This window comes from Hemitrygon akajei, chromosome 5, assembly GCF_048418815.1.
Source record: "Hemitrygon akajei chromosome 5, sHemAka1.3, whole genome shotgun sequence".
Classification (NCBI taxonomy): Eukaryota; Metazoa; Chordata; class Chondrichthyes; order Myliobatiformes; family Dasyatidae; genus Hemitrygon; species Hemitrygon akajei.
The window spans coordinates 188,426,557-188,442,835 of NC_133128.1; the positions used below are offsets into that span (position 1 = coordinate 188,426,557).

The window sequence follows — 16,279 nt, forward strand, 5'->3', positions numbered from 1 at the left end:
AGATGGGAATGAGAGGCAGAGTTGAAGTGGGTGGCAACCGGGAGGTTCTATCTATTGTGACGGACGGCGCATAGGTGCTCGACGAAGCAGTCCCCCAATCTGCTTCGGGTCTCACCAAAGTAGAGGAGGCCGCACCGGGAGCACCAGATGCAATAGACGACTCCAGCAGACTCGCAGGTGAAGTGTTGCCTCACCTGGAAGGACTGTCTGGGGCCCGGAATGGTGGTAAGGGGGGAGGTGTGGGGACAGGTGTAGCATTTGCGCTTGCAGGGATAAGTGGCAGGTTAAAATTCTGTGGGGAGGGACGTGTGGACCAGGTAGTCGCGGAGGGAACAATCCCTGCGAAAAGCTGAGAGGGGTAGAGAGGGAAAGATGTGCTTGGTGGTGGGGTCCTGTTGAAGGTGGCAGAAGTTGCGGAGGATAATATGCTGGATCCGGAGGCTGGTGGGGTGGCCAGATAGAGACCAAGGAGCTTGTGGTCAAACATGCTGGACTTCCTCTCAGGGTGGGGTGGGGGCTGGGGCTGTCGGCTGATGAAGGTGAGAAGCTGCCGCACACCTCCAACCAACTGTTCACGCCTCTAAGCAACTGTTCAGGACCCACAGCATAGTCTGAGGTATCAGTACCGACAGCTACAGGTGCATTGGAGAGTGGGTGCGTCAGTAGGCTTGTATTGGAAAGAGCTTGTTTGGTGTCATCAAATCCTCTTGTGTCCACTGACCACTCAAGCATGCGTTTAGGGACACTGCCTTTCAGGGCACTATACAAGGGGAGAATGAGTTCAGCAGTTCACAGAATGAAATGGTGATAGGAATTCTCCATGCCTAAATACTCTTGCAGTGCTCTGGTCATGCGGCAGTGGGAAGTCAATGATAGCAGCGATGTTTGATGACAGGGTGTGGAGATGCAATGGCCCGGAAAGTCAATATCTGAAAACTCAAAACTGGCAGTTAACAGGGCTAATAATCAGCCCATGTTGGCTTAAGTGCTTGAAAAGTGTGCGGAGACTTAATAAGTGTCCGGGCTTGGGAGCGCTGGAGACAAGTATGTTCTCCAGGTAAACAAAAAGAGAATCTGAGTCTTTTATCACAGAGTCCACTAGTTGCTGGAAAGTCTGTGCTGTATTTATCACCCTGACAGCATGTGCTGAAACTCAAGTAGGCAAAACAGGATGATGACAGCAGCTTTGGGAATGTCCTCAGTGCACACAAACACCTGATGGTAGCCCCTAACTAAGTTCACTTTAGACAAAAATGATCTTTCTGGCTAAATATGCCGTGAGTCTTAACTATGTGGGACCAGGTAACGATTGGGGTTGGTGGCCTCATTAAGGTAGTTGTAATTGCTGCATGGATGGTAACCACCATAGGGCTTAGGGACCATGTGGAGGGGTGCTGTCCAAGGCTATTCGACCTAGAAGTCATGAGTTAAGGGTGAAAGGTGAAAAGTTTAAGGGGAACATGAGGGGGAACTTCTTCGCTCAGAGGGCTGTGAGTGTGGAATGAGCTGCCAGCTCAAGTGGTGTATGTGAGCTCAATTTCAAAGTTTAAGCAAAGTTTGGATAGGTACGTGGATGGTAGGGTTATGGAGAGCTATGGTTCTGGTACAAGTTGATAGAATTAGGCAGTTTAAAACGTTTCAGGATGGGCCAAAGGCCTGTTCCTGTTCTACACTTTTCTCTGACTCTATGACTTGTGGAGAACGTCAAACATTTCCATGTTACCAAACTCAACCTTCATGCTGGCCAGCTTTTCTGAGCCCAGTCTACGTGCACGGGCATGGACCATCAAGCCTGCTGCGGAAATGTGGTGCTTATGGTACAGTCCTTATGCTTAGTGACTTTAGTAGAAAGTATAGGCTTTGGGAGCTCACCCAGCAGACGAGTGAATCCACATGTGGTGGTACATTCTCTAGACAGAGTTGTTGTAGGGAACTTCCCGGGAGTACTGGGTAATGACACAAAGTCCTTTGCACCCACAAACCGGCAGTTCTGAAGGTTTATTAACATTCCTTTGGCACACAGGAAATCTGCGCCGAGCAGAGATCTAGCAGCTTTAGCTGGCAGTGTGTCTAAGCAACTGTGTTGGTCAACATGTCATCGAATAACTCTGGAACTGTCCGATAGCATCAGGGTCATTAATGTAGGATTTTATGAATAAAACAGGTGCAAGTCATTTTACGTGCTTAACAAAAATTGCAGCCCTTTACTTCCATAGTGAACAAACCAAAAGCGTTCACCTTACACAGTCAGCATGAATCAGACACCGTCTCTTAAAGTGAATACAACAACGCAATGGTGGCGTTTGTAAATTATGTAGAACAGTTTCTATTATGAACAATATGTGTCATCTGTCACCCATTACATCACCTTACACAGCACCCCCCACCGAATTCACCAAAACCATCTGGAGCTTGTACGATCCACCCGGCTCAAGTCCTATGTGTTTTGGTTGAAGTAACAGCGGGTGCCTCTGGCTTATCCAGGGAAGTGCTGACACACACACGGTCATGTTGTGATGCAGGAGGTATGGTAGTGGAGCTATCCAGATCTTGGTGGGCCAGTTTAAGGTGATCTACAGAAATACGTTCAGGTTTACTCTTCCTATCAACAATAAAAGTCTTTTCACTCTATTCCAACACATGGAATGGGCCATTGTAAGGGGTCTTAAGGAGGTGTTGATGTGCATCATGGTGGACAGTAGTGATGTAGTGGTACAGTAGTAGCAGCTGGTTGTCTCACTGTCTGGAGGCCTGTGACTAATGCTGTGCACAGGAATCAGTGCTGGGTCTGTTGTTGTTCAGGGATTCTCAAGGTTACCTACCTGCAGCTTCCCCTCACAGTAAGTAGTGGTGTGAGTGGGCGAGGGATGCTGGAGACACAGGCACTGGCTTAGAACGCAGGTTCGACTGTGTGTGGGCTACCGAATGGTGCCTGTTCTGAAATGTCAGGGCAAGTGTCAGCCTTCAATTGGCAGCCCAGGGGTAAAAGAACCTGATTACTTAGAGAGGAATCTCTGAATAATGTGTGGGAAGTTACTATAATTTCTATGATGAGAAGGATGCTTTAGGAACTTGATATGTATCTATAGAAGTGCTAAAAATATGTGCAGAGACTGGTATAATCAACACATAAGGCTAAGTCTTCCTTTGCTAGTGATGATACTGCCCAGATGCACTCTTCCCTCCACCAGCATCATGGTAACATCAATAAGGCAATAACAATAACAATAACATCATGGAAGTACTACTGGAAGCACCAGCAGATCCTTTCCTACAAGATGACCTAAGATCAGTTATAACCATATAACCATATAACAATTACAGCACAGAAACAGGACATCTCAGCCCTTCTAGTCCGTGCCGAACGCTTACTCTCACCTAGTCCCACCTACCTGCACTCAGCCCATAACCCTCCATTCCTTTCCTGTCCATATATTTATCCAATTTTTTTTTAAATGACAGTATCAATCCTGCCTCTACCACTTCTACTGGTAGCTCGTTCCACACAGCTACCACTCTCTGAGTAAAGAAGTTCCCCTTCGTGTTGCCCCTAAACTTTTGCCCCTTAACTCTCAACTCGTGTCCTCTTGTTTGAATCTCCCCTATTCTCAATGGAAAAAGCCTATCTATCCCCCTATTAATTTTAAATACCTCTATCAAGTCCCCCCTCAACCTCCTACGCTCCAAAGAATAAAGACCTAACTTGTTCAACCTTTCTCTGTAATTTAGGTGCTGAAACCCAGGTAACATTCTAGTAAATCTCCTCTGTACTCTCTCTAGTTTGTTGACATTTTTCCTATAATTCCTATATAAGCTCCTATATAAGGAGTTAGGAATTCAATGAAGCATCAAAGGTTACAAATGAAGAGCACAGAGCTCTGGTAGTTGAAAAGCACAGTAAAAGCAGCAGTTCATGTAATAAACCAAAAACTCTGTTTTCCAGTAGAGTTTCCATGAGCAACACACACACACAATAACTCAGCAGGTCAGGCAGCACCTACAGAAATGAACAAACACAAGAGATTCTGCAGATGCTGGAAATCCAGAGCAACACACACACACACACACACACAATAACTCAGCAGGTCATTGCATCTAAGGAAATGAATAAAGAGTCGACATTTCAGGCCGAGAGTCTTCGTCGGGATGGAGAAGAAAGGGGGAAGATACCAGAGTAAAAAGGTGGGGGGGAGGGGAAGGGGGCTAGCCAGAAGTCGATAGGTGATATGTGACTGTGGTGGCGGGTCTGGGTGAGTACACGGTCGGGGAGTTGGAGGGCAGCAGAGATCACAGAGGGGGAGCAGTGAGAGAGGGTTTCACTGTTTCTATGTGTCTTACTGACGTTGCTACAATTCTGCTGGAGGGAGGAGTGCCATCGTTACAAGTCCGTCGCCACCAGGACTACATGTGATACCGGAAGCTTCTCTCCTGTCGCTATCCAGCTTCTCAACAAAACTCACTCAGTTGTCATACCCTAACTGGCCCTGCACAACATCAATTACATGTCCTTTCCTGCTCTCCTTGTTCTGTTGATAAGCTCTTTACATGTTTGCACTTACTGCAGTTTGTTTTTTCACACTTGCACATGCGACCTTTGTAACTGTTGATTGCTTATGGCTGATTGCACTATTGTCTTGTAAATTGTTTGTTGCTGCTGTCCTGTGTTTTATGCTTGGCACTGAACCATAATCAATTCTGGTATGTTTCACATACTGGCAATAAAGTGATTCTGATTCTAATTAAAGGACTAGGTGGCCTACTCTGATGCTAATTGTAGGTATATATGCAAAAGTTGCTCTTTGAATCAGCTAGGCAGATACAGACCGCTGAGTCCTCTGATCTTATCTTCCTTGTTCTTCCAGCAACTTCTCTTGTTAATTTCTGCACCACTCTCATTCACTGAGACATTGCAAAAGAAAATTTTTTTCTATAAGGAACCATGTCTTGGAGGAATGAGGTTAAACAGAACATACTACTGACAATTGCTAGCTGTGCATATGTTAACATTCTCAAGTATTTTAACTTTGGCAACAACCGCGTGATCACATATATCATGGGTGCAAGAATGTCAAATTTTGTAGCCAATCTCTTGTAACAAATTTCAATTATAAGGAACATGTTTTGACTTTCATGATTTGATTTTATTCATGGGGACACAATACAAAGTTTTGTCACAAATTGCAATTAAACTATTTTATCTGTATTTATTATTTACTTTGCTGTTAAGAGAAAGTACTTCTGAAAATCATATATCCATGCCGTAACCTTCCTTAGTGATTTTATTTGTAAATGATCATTTATAAACACATTAGAGTTTCATGAGCAAAATATTATAGTAACAGAGAAAGGTAAGCTCTTCCTGGACATTTTGCACTAACCTTTCTTCAACTGCTCTTGGAAAATTAATGAAAGTGAGAATAGCTTTAGAAAGGTAGAATTTTAACAATAGTTAAGAATTTCATCAACTAGACACAAACAGTTCAGTAAGATCGTCTGAACCGTTTTAATCATCAAACCTATTTGCCAAAGAAAATAACATTTCCCCCACATCTAACGATTATAATCTTTCATGAAATAAATTACACAAACATGTTGGAAACAGTCAAACCTAAAATTGAACTAAAGAATTGGTAATGAAAATGATCTGTATATTAATTTCATTATTGATTTAAAGTACAAAAATCTCTATAGTTCATTATAAAACCATTAAAAGGTGTGTACCTTCTGATAACTGCTATCTTTCACATACTGTCTGTTAATATTTGTGTGAATTAAGCAAGATGACATTATGATTAAATATTTCACAGAGTATTGATGGAAAAGAACATAAAATATTATCTACACTTTTATTTGCAGATGCTAACTGACCAGTTACAGTTTTCTAATATTTCTCCAGATTATTGAGTAATTTCATTTGAGTCATCATCTGCGATAATCATACTTCCTGTTTGGATAGCTGTCCCTTTGATGGAATTCACTCAGCTCATTCCATGGTGCCTGACGAGAATAGTAGTCAAACTAAAAGAAGTGACAAATCAGAGTAAAAGAGGTGATGAGTTCTAAAGCAGCAATTTGGGGCAAATATTAACTGTGCTTGAAGGTGTTAACAATGAATCAGCTTCATTGATCTGTTCATTTCTAACTCTACTTTATGATTATATAAGCTATAAATTAGTATTGCTAAAATTTCTCAAGATTTGTCTTAAAATGTTAAAACATCAATAATACTCTCTGAAATGAACTGTGTAAAGTAACTAGAAAATAACAACAGAGAAAGGACATTAAGAAAATACTTTTCCATATTTATTACTTCAAAATTTTAAAACTTACTTGTATAGTATTGGTATTCTCAAGTCCTGGCAACTCTTTAGAGAAGTACTTTGTCTCATTAATTTATTCAATTGCAGCATTTCATTTATTTTTGCTAAACATACTTATTATAAATGCTTATTTAAAAATAGCAAGTTGATTTTTGGCATTAAACTTTCATTACTGGCAATACACATATAATGACATTGCACATGAAATAAAATGTATTTGTTATTTTTTCAGAAGATATACCAAACGTATTAAATTCTTCAACATGCATGTATAGTATATAACACAGGTATAATGGATGTGAATTAGGAAACATAACATTGTTATGATGCAAATATAATTTGTAACTTTATGAGAGAAATTATCTTTAGGCTTTGCTCAAGGAAGTGTTCAACTTTACCTTATTAGAATCACTTTGATAATAATTTGATGATCCATTTGTAAGATTTCCCAGATCTATTCTGGGAATCCTGCGTGGAAACTGAGAATTGCCATGACTTTCTGACGACATGGAGCCCAATATTGGTTGTTCTTGTTCATCAGGTTCAACCCGCCTTAGTCTGCAACAGTGGTAGCACACAGTTATTAAAAAGTGTTGGTTTGAAAATTATTTCCAAATACATTGACCATGTATGGCTCGTTTTAATGCATAAATATTTGTTTTCATATTTTCTACTGGCATAGATAGAGACATACAGCTCGCCGTGGTCATACAAACATCAAGTATTTAGTACTTATCTATACCAATCAAGGATCAACTTTATTCACTATAAACATTTACACGGACAATATTAGAAATGTGCTGTGTGTGTTGGCATTACATGCAACAAATAATAATTCAACAGTCATAAAGAAGAAAGAATTATATAAAAATAAAGATAGAGGTATGGGTGTGGCATAAACTGCAATCCCTTTACCAGCTCTTGGTCCATGGCCTATCACGCCTTGTTTCTTATTGCTGTGACAGCCTGTGCCTCCGACACCTGACAGGCAGTGTTTCCGACTTTGATCACTGCCTGAATGAAAAATTCTTTCTCAACTCCATTCTAGCTTTTTACTGCTCTTCTTAAAGCAATGGCCACTGTCCTTATACATCACTGCCAAGGAGAGAGGTTCCTTCTATCTATTCTATTCTATTCGATAGAGTGATCTGGTGCTTTGCTGCCTCTCAGGGTGTTCTGAGGCTTCGAGCGAAATGTGCCATCTCGAAGCCAAGAGTCCTGGAGATGGGACCCAAGCCCATGATCAACTCCATTACTCGTCAATTAATGCGCCGAGCAAGATTGAAATCATCAAGGTGACTGCGGATGGTGAGCAGGTGTTTATCACCATCTACCAGCCTCTCACTTGCTGCTGCCAGAGGAAGGTGTCTGAGTGTGATGATCTCTCTCTCCCTCTCTGTCACTGCTCTCGAAGGAAGGTCCCTGTGATTAACTGGCCTCTCTCTCCCTCGATGCTATCGGAGGACAGTGCCAGATTCTGGGTCATGGGCAATGCTTAATTGATGCTCTTTGGGGATTGGACTCTGTAGTTCACGTTATGATGTGTTTCTCATTTCTGGTTGTTACATTTTTTTTGTTGCTAATTTGGGTGACTTTGAATCGGGGTGGCCTGCAGATAATGAACACTGAGCTGTCCTGAACATGCCGGAACACTTTCAATTTTGTTCTTTTATATTCTGTATTTTTGATTTTTTTTTGTTGCTAGTTGCACGATTTGTTTTTTTTTGTGTGTGAGGTAGGAATTGATATTTTTCTGTCAATAGGTTCCATGGTTTTCTTTATTGTGTGGCTGCCTGTGGGGAAGATGAATCTCAAGGTTGTATACTGCATACCTCCTTTGATAATAAATGTACTTTGAATCTTTGAACCTTGAATCTATTTATTCCTCTCATAATGTTTTATGCCTCTATCAGATGCCCCCTCAGTCCTCTCTACTCCTAGAAAAACAAAGTCTGCCTACTTAGTCTCTTCTCGTAACTGAGATGTTCCATCTAGGGCAGCACCGTAGTGAATCTCCCCTGGATTTCATCAGTGCAGACGTGCCCTTCCCATAATGTGGAATCCAGAACTTGTACAGTACTGAAGATGTAGCCATATTAAATTTGCTGAGTTCTCATCACCTGGGGCCTCACTTGTGGTCTGTGAAGATTTAAAAATCTCTTGTTAGGGACCCAGGATTCTCCTCCCTTGCCTTCAAATCAGTTTAGAATTTATGTCATCTGCCTATGGGAATTTATCCACTGTGATGTCTAAAAGGTTTTAGCCTATTACCTCTTCTCACCTGCCTACCATCTTTCTCTGGTCCCCCCCCCCCCCCACCCCCCACAGTCCACTCTCCTCTCCTATCAGATTCCTTCCTCTCCCGCCATTTACCTTTCCCACCCACCTGTCTTCACTGATCACCTTCTAGCTAGCCTCCTTCCCTTCACTCCATCTTCCCCCTTCCCTTCCAGTCCTGAAGAAGGGTCTCAGCCCGAAGCATTGACTCCTTATTCATTTACATAGACGTTGCCTGACTTATGAGATCCCCCTGCATTTTGTGTGTGTGTTGATCTACAACATTGCCCTCACTATTGAGTCTCCTTCCATTATTGGTAGAAGCTTTTAACATTATGAGAGGCATACAGTAGATAGAGCATACAGCCAGTACTTATTTCCCAGTGTTGCAATGTCTAATATGAGAGGTAGGCAATTCATGTAAGAAGGGTTAAGTTCAATGATGTGCGAGACAGGTTTCTTTACACAGTGAATATGCAGAGAATGCAGGGTTCAGACAGAAGGGTTGACATTTCTATAGCCTAATTAATTCAACACAACACCATTGAAAGCATGGCAGTGCCTAACTTTCTTAGAAGTTTGTGAAGATTCAGCATGTCATCTAAGACTTTGACAAACTTCTACAGGTCTGTAGTGGAGAGTACGGTATGTTGTCTGGTTGCATCACAGCCTGGTCTGGAAACACCAATGCCCTTGTCTGTAAAGGAGCTGCCATGGCCCAGTCCATTACAGCTAAGGCACTCCCCACCACTGAGCACATCTACATGGAGCGTAGTCGCAGGAAAGCAGCATCTATCATCAAAGACCACCGTCACCCAGGTCATGCTTTCTTCTTGCTGTTGCCATCAGGAAAAAGGCACAGGGGCCTCAGGATTTTTATCACCAGGAACAGGGACAGTTATTACCCCTCAACCATTAGGCTCTGGAACCAAAGGGGATAACTTCACTCAATTTCACTTGCACCATCATTGAAATGTTCCCACAACCTATGGACTCACTTTCAAGGGCTCTTCGTCTTATGTTCTCAATATTTATTGCTTATTTATTTATTATTATTATTATTATTTCCAGTGCCTTCTTCCTGATGGCAGCAGCATGAAGAGAGCATGTCCTGGCTGGTGGGGGTTCCTGATGATGAATGTGCTTTCTTGCGACAATACTTCATGTAGATGTCCTCCGTGGTGAGGAGGGCTTTAACCATGATGGGCTTGTCCATATCCACTACTGAATTCAGTGATCAAGGAGGAGGTCAGATCTGCAGTTCATATCTAACTTCTGCATTCCAATGCATTGTCATGAAAGTCAGGAGCAATTTGGCCTTTTGCAAATTTGCTAGCAAAAGGTTCTGCGTGGACTGCTGTCTGAAAACCAGTATGATCTCTCCTGTTGAGGTACCCTTTACATTCAAATATTACTAGTGTTTCTGTTTATTTTTCAATAGTATACTGTTTCTACCTGTTCCAGGAAGGAAACTATGGTAAACATGGGAAAGTCTGCAGATGCTAGAATTCCAGAACAACAGACACAAAATGCTGGAGGAACTCAGCAAGTCAGGTGCATCTATGGAAATGAATAAACTGTCAACGTTTTAGGCCAAGGTCCTTCTTCAGGACAGGAAAGGAAGGGGGAAGACAACAGAATAAAAAGAGGGAGGAAGGGAAGGAGGATAGCTAGAAGGTGACAGGTGAAGCCAGACGGGTAAAGGGTTGGAGAGAAAGGAATCTGAGTGGGCTATGGGAGAAAGGGAAGAAGGAAGTGACCCGGGGGAAGTTATAGGCAGGTGAGAAGAGATAAGAAGCCAGAGTGGGGAATAGAGGAAGAGGGGACGGGAGCGGGGGGAATCTTTTTACCAGAAAGAGAAATCAATGTTCATGTCATCAGGTTTGAGGCTACCCAGATGGAATATAGGGTGTTGCTCCTCCACCCTGAGGGTGGCTTTATCTTGGCACAAGAGGAGGCCATGGACAGGCATGTCGGTCTTGGCTCAAGAGGAGGTCATGACAATAGGGGAAACTATGGTTTTGCTTTGACCAAGTACTGTAACTTATAAGCTGCTTCTTTTTCCATCTGCTAAAAGTGGGTTTTTAAAACATTCATTCATGACTTCACCCAACATGACATTTATTAGTGTTAATATTCACCCTAATTTTATTGCTGCTTTAACACTAACTACTTTAAAAGCAATTACACTAAGTTTCACAATTTTCTACAAATACTGGTCAATGTACTTTAATAATTTTTGCATTATTCATTTACAGAATCTTCCCCTTTCAATTAATGAAGTATTTTTAGATCAAAGCATATAAATAATATTACCTCACACAAAGATAGATAAGCACGATTCCCAGAATCAGAATCACAACTCCACATACAACTCCTGTCACTAAAATGGCGATTTGATATCCTGCAAAAAGACAGTTTTCAAAGTAAATGTCAAATCAGCCGCAGAACTGACCAAGTATTTATCAGTTTGAACCCCTTTACCATTGTAAAAGCCTGTATTACAGAGATGTTGAATTATAAAATGCAAAAACATGAAATATGACATATTGGATTTGAGCTGGTTCTCCCAGAATTACTACATTCCTACAATGTTCCAAGACACGTGACAAATAATCTGGCTGCAAATTATTCATTCCATTTATTTATTTATTTATTTACTGATTGAGGTACAGCCTGGAACAGGCCCTCTGTGCCCTTCAAGCTACACCGCCCAGTGATCCCCAACTTAACCCCAGCCTAACCATGGGACACTTTACAATGACCAATTACCCTACCAACCGGTACATCTTTGGACTGTGGGTAGAAACTAGAAGTCTTGGAGGAAACCCACTTGGTCACAGGGAAAACATACAAACTCCTTACAGGCAGCAGAGGAAATTGAACCCAGGTCACCTGTACTGTAAAACATTGTGCTAACTGCTATATGATTGAAAATAAACTAAAAACATCCCTAATCAGTTCCAAAGAAAGATCATGGAGCTGAAACATTAATTCTCCCTCTCAATGCTGTCTGACCTGCTAAGTATTTTCAATATTCTCTGTTTTATTAACTACCTGTTTGACAGGTAGTGGAGAGTTCAGTTTGAAAGTCACAGGCTAATGTCTGTGGACAATACGTGTTAACTTTGTCATAGCATTGGATGACAGCGTTATAAGTTTTGTCTTTCATAGAAAATGAAATTACGAAAGTCATTTTTCCCTCAAATATTGAAAAACAGCTTTCCACGCCAATCTAAACTTCCAGCACTAACAAAATGCTGGTGGAACACAGCAGGCCAGGCAGCATTTATAAGGAGAAGCACTGTCGACGTTTCAAGCTGAGACCCTTCGTCAGGACTAAATGAAAGGAAAAATTTCCTTTCAGTTAGTCCTGACGAAGGATCTTGGCCCGAAACGTCGACAGTTCTTTTTCTTATAGATGCTGCCTGGCCTGCTGTGTTCCACCAGCATTTTGTGTGTGTTGTTTGAATTTACAGCATCTGCAGATTTCCTTGTGTTTCCAGCACTAATCTGTGATCTTGCAGGTCATGCTCTCAATTACGGTACCCATCAAAGTACTCTGTTTAGAAGTACAGTAATGACGATTTCTGCCTTTACCTTCCTGACAGGCAGCATGTAGCAAACTGCTTCCACTTTCCTGCTGAAAACAAAATCCTCATCGCTCTTTTAGTCTTTCTGCTAATTGCTTTAAGTTATTTTTTGATCCCTCAACTACTAGTCCTTTGTATTTACTCTTTTTAGGCCTTTTATAATTTTAGGCACTCGGTAGTTTTTCCTTTGTTCCGACGAAAACAATCCCAGTCTCTCCATAGCAAAAACTATAAAGTCTGAATCTGAAATTAAATAAAAAGATATGCTGGAAATAGTTGAGTTGAAGCATTAACTCTGTTACTTTTTCCACAGATACTGCCTAAGCCTCTGAGTGGCTCTAGCATTTTTTCTCTTTATTCCTGTTCAACTTAACCAAATAAATCTGGAGCTGGCAGCATCCTGGAAATCTTCTCAACATCTTCAATCACAATTGCACTGCAACCTGGTGATGAGGGTTGTACACAATACTCAAGATACAGTTTAGCAGGAATTGAATATAGAAGCATAGAAAACCGACAGCACAATACAGGCCCTTTGGCCTACAAAGCTGTGCTGAACTTGTCCTTACCTTAGAACTACCTAGGCTTACCCATAGCTCTCTATTTTTCTAAGCTCCATGTACCTATCCAGGAGTCTCTTAAAAGATCCTATTGTTTCTGCCTCCACCACTGCTGCTGGCAGCCCATTCCACACATTCACCACTCTCTGCCTAAAAAACTTACCCCTGACATCTCCTCTGTACCTACTTCCAAGCACCTTAAAACTGTGCCTTCCTGTGCTAGCCATTTCAGCCCTGGGGAAAAGCCTCTGACTATCCACATGATCAATGCCTCTCATTATCTTATACACCTCTATCAGGTACACCTTTCATAATTCTAAAATAATACCCCTGCTTTTATAATTTATAGTAAAGGAAATCAGCTCTATGCCTTTTTAACCACACATTTTTGTTTCTAATTTTCAGGCTCAACAGATCAAATGGCCTAATTCTGCTCTATATCTTATGGTCTGTTGGTCGTAAATTCCTTTGTAGCTCCCTACATATCAATATTATCTCATTCAGTGTCTTTGTCTTGTTGCATTCCTCCAAAAGTATTACTTCCCAGGATTCAACTTTAGTTGCTATTCGACTTGGGATTCAACACCTCCCTTTTGCAACTGGAACCTTGACTTTTTACTAACAGACTGCAATCAGTCAGGATGGACAGCAACAACTCCACCATGATTATTCTCAGCACTGGTGCTTTACAAGCCCTCTACTCTACTCTCTATACACTCACAACTGTGTGGCCAGATTCTGCCCTAACTCCATTTACAAGTTTGCAGTTGGCTTTGCTGTGGGCTGAATATCACTGATGAGTCAGACATAGGAAGGCCTGGTGGAATGGTGTCTTGACAATAGTCTTTCTCTCAATGTCAGCAAAAAAGAGAAAACCTAGTTATTGGCTTCAGCACATGTTGCTGAGGTCAAGAGGGTTGAGAACTTAACTTCCTCAGAATAAACATCACCACCAGCCTTTCCTGGTCCAATCATATACATAAATGCCACAGCCAGTGAAGATCACCAGCACTTCTATTTCCTCAGGAGGCTAAAGAAATTTGGCATGTTCCCTTTGAAGCTCACCAATTTTGTTGATGTACCATAGAAAACATCCTATCTGGATGCATCGCGGCTTGCTATGGCAGCTGCTCTACATGTGACCACACGAAACTGCTGAGAGTTGTGGACACAGCTCAGCATCTCCCTTGCATGGATACTGTCTACACCTGTCACTGCCTCAGTAAAGCAGCCAGCATAATCAAAGACCCACCAACCCTGGACATTCCCTCTTCTCCTGCCTCCCATCAGGCAGATGATACAAAAGCACAAAAGCTTCTATGCCGCTGTTATAATGAATGGTCCCCTCAGATGGTTAGGCTCCTGACCTCACAATCTATCTTGTTATGACCTTGCACTTTACTGTCTCCCTGCACTGCACTTTCCCTGTAATTATAAAACTTTGATCAATATTTTATTGTTTTACCTCATACTACTTCAAAGCAGTGTTGCAGTGGGTCAATCTGTATGCACGGTATACAAGACAAGCTTTCCACTGTATCTCGATACATGTGATAATATTAAATCAACTCACTGACTGACCAGACAAACTAGATCTTTTTGAAGCTGTTTTTTCTCCTCTCTGTCAACCACTTTTGAAAGGTTATCTGAAAATTATGCCATTATGAAACATTAAAATCCCAAAAATCCCAATAATTAGGTACAGAACAGAATACTTTGCATTATGCATCATACAGAAAATTTCTCATGCAGCAACCCTACAACTCATTGCTTTAATGAATATTCCTTTTGGTTTGGTTGAGTTGTTCTCCAATCTTGGCAATCCATTTGCAAAAATTTCATCACCCTATGAATGCTTCTAAATGGATTGCCAAGATCAGAGAACAACTCAACCCAACCATCAACCACCTGAGCTATAAATTTTCCAAGTTATTTCCCTGATTCCTTTATTTAATGAGAAAGCACTGTCCTGATTTGTTAATAAGAGAATAATAATAATAATAATAATAATAAGAAGAAGAAGAAGAAGAAGAAGAAGAGAATCCTCTTAAATTCATAACATCGAAACTATTAATTTTAGTTCTTACCATCCTCACAGTTTATTCCATTGTAACCAAAAGGGCAACTAAATTAAGAAAAGAAGTATTAATTGACATTGTAACGAAAATATAATACTTCAATTGATTAATCTTTGCAACAAATTAAACTTTGGTTTTTGAAAACAATTAGTGAGCTAAGTTTAAAAGAGACATGTTCCCATATGAATCTGTCACTCTATGGACTTCAAGCAGATGTTGACAGTAATGTTTTGCAGGCAATTCATTCATATAACCATATAACAATTACAGCATGGAAACAGGCCATCTCGACCCTTCTAGTCCGTGCTGAACGCTTACTCTCACCTAGTCCCACCTACCTGCACTCAGCCCATAACCCTCCATTCCTTTCCTGTCCATATACCTATCCAATTTTTTTTAATGACAAAATCGAACCTGCCTCTACCACTTCTACTGGAAGCTCGTTCCACACAGCTACCACTCTCTGAGTAAAAAAGTTCCCCCTCGTGTTACCCCTAAACTTTTGCCTCTTAACTCTCAACTCGTGTCCTCTTGTTTGAATCTCCCCTACTCTCAATGGAAAAAGCCTATCCACGTCAACTCTATCTATCCCACTCATAATTTTAAATATCTCTATCAAGTCCCCCCTCAACCTTCTACGCTCCAAACAATAAAGACCTAACTTGTTCAACCTTTCTCTGTAACTTAGGTGCTGAAACCTAGGTAACATTCTAGTAAATCTTCTCTGTACTCTCTCTATTTTGTTGATATCTTTCCTAAAATTCGGTGACCAGAACTGTACACAATACTCCAAATTCGGCCTCACCAATGCCTTGTACAATTTTAACATTACATCCCAACTCCTATACTCAATGCTCTGATTTATAAAGGCCAGCATACCAAAAGCTTTCTTCACCACCCTATCCACATGAGATTCCACCTTCAGGGAATTATGCACCATTATTCCTAGATCACTCTGTTCTACTGCATTCCTCAATGCCCTACCATTTACCATGTACGTCCTATTTTGATTATTCCTACCAAAATGTAGCACCTCACACTCACCTCACATTCACAGAGGAGAATGAATATAATATTATGAATATGAATATTCATAATGAATATGAATATTATTACCTCCACCCTCTTCTCCAAGTCACACACTACCCTGAGCTGGACATGTATCACACACAAAATGCTGGAGAAACTCACCAGGTCCAGCAGCATCAATGCAGCAGAATAAAGAGACAACATTTCAGGCTGAGATGATGAGTGATGAAGGGTCTCGGCCCAAAACATTGACTGTTTATTGCTCTCTGTAGGTGCTGCCTGACCTGCTGAGTTCCTCCAACATTTTCTGTGTATTTTACTCTGGATTTCCAGCATCTAACAGCATCTCTTGTGTTCTGGATATATGTCAGCTTTTTCTAGGGAACACAGGTTAACATTCTGGAATTCCCCACCTAACAAGT

The 16,279-nt window shown here is 41.2% G+C and overlaps 1 protein-coding gene across 10 annotated transcripts in view; it reads right to left on the reverse strand.

Moving 5' to 3' along the window:
• Window positions 1-5,119: 5,119 nt before the first annotated feature.
• The window catches only part of LOC140728577 (uncharacterized), a 120,428-nt gene continuing 109,268 nt past the window's right edge, over window positions 5,120-16,279 (reverse strand). For all 10 annotated transcript variants that reach the window (XM_073047527.1, XM_073047529.1, XM_073047523.1 and 7 more), the window contains 4 exons: window positions 14,838-14,875; window positions 10,914-11,001; window positions 6,719-6,878; window positions 5,120-6,018 (listed from right to left, as the gene is read on the reverse strand). In XM_073047527.1, coding sequence (XP_072903628.1) covers window positions 5,923-6,018; window positions 6,719-6,878; window positions 10,914-11,001; window positions 14,838-14,875 — 382 coding nt within the window. In that variant the 3' untranslated portion in view covers window positions 5,120-5,922. The remainder of the gene's footprint in view (window positions 6,019-6,718; window positions 6,879-10,913; window positions 11,002-14,837; window positions 14,876-16,279) is intronic.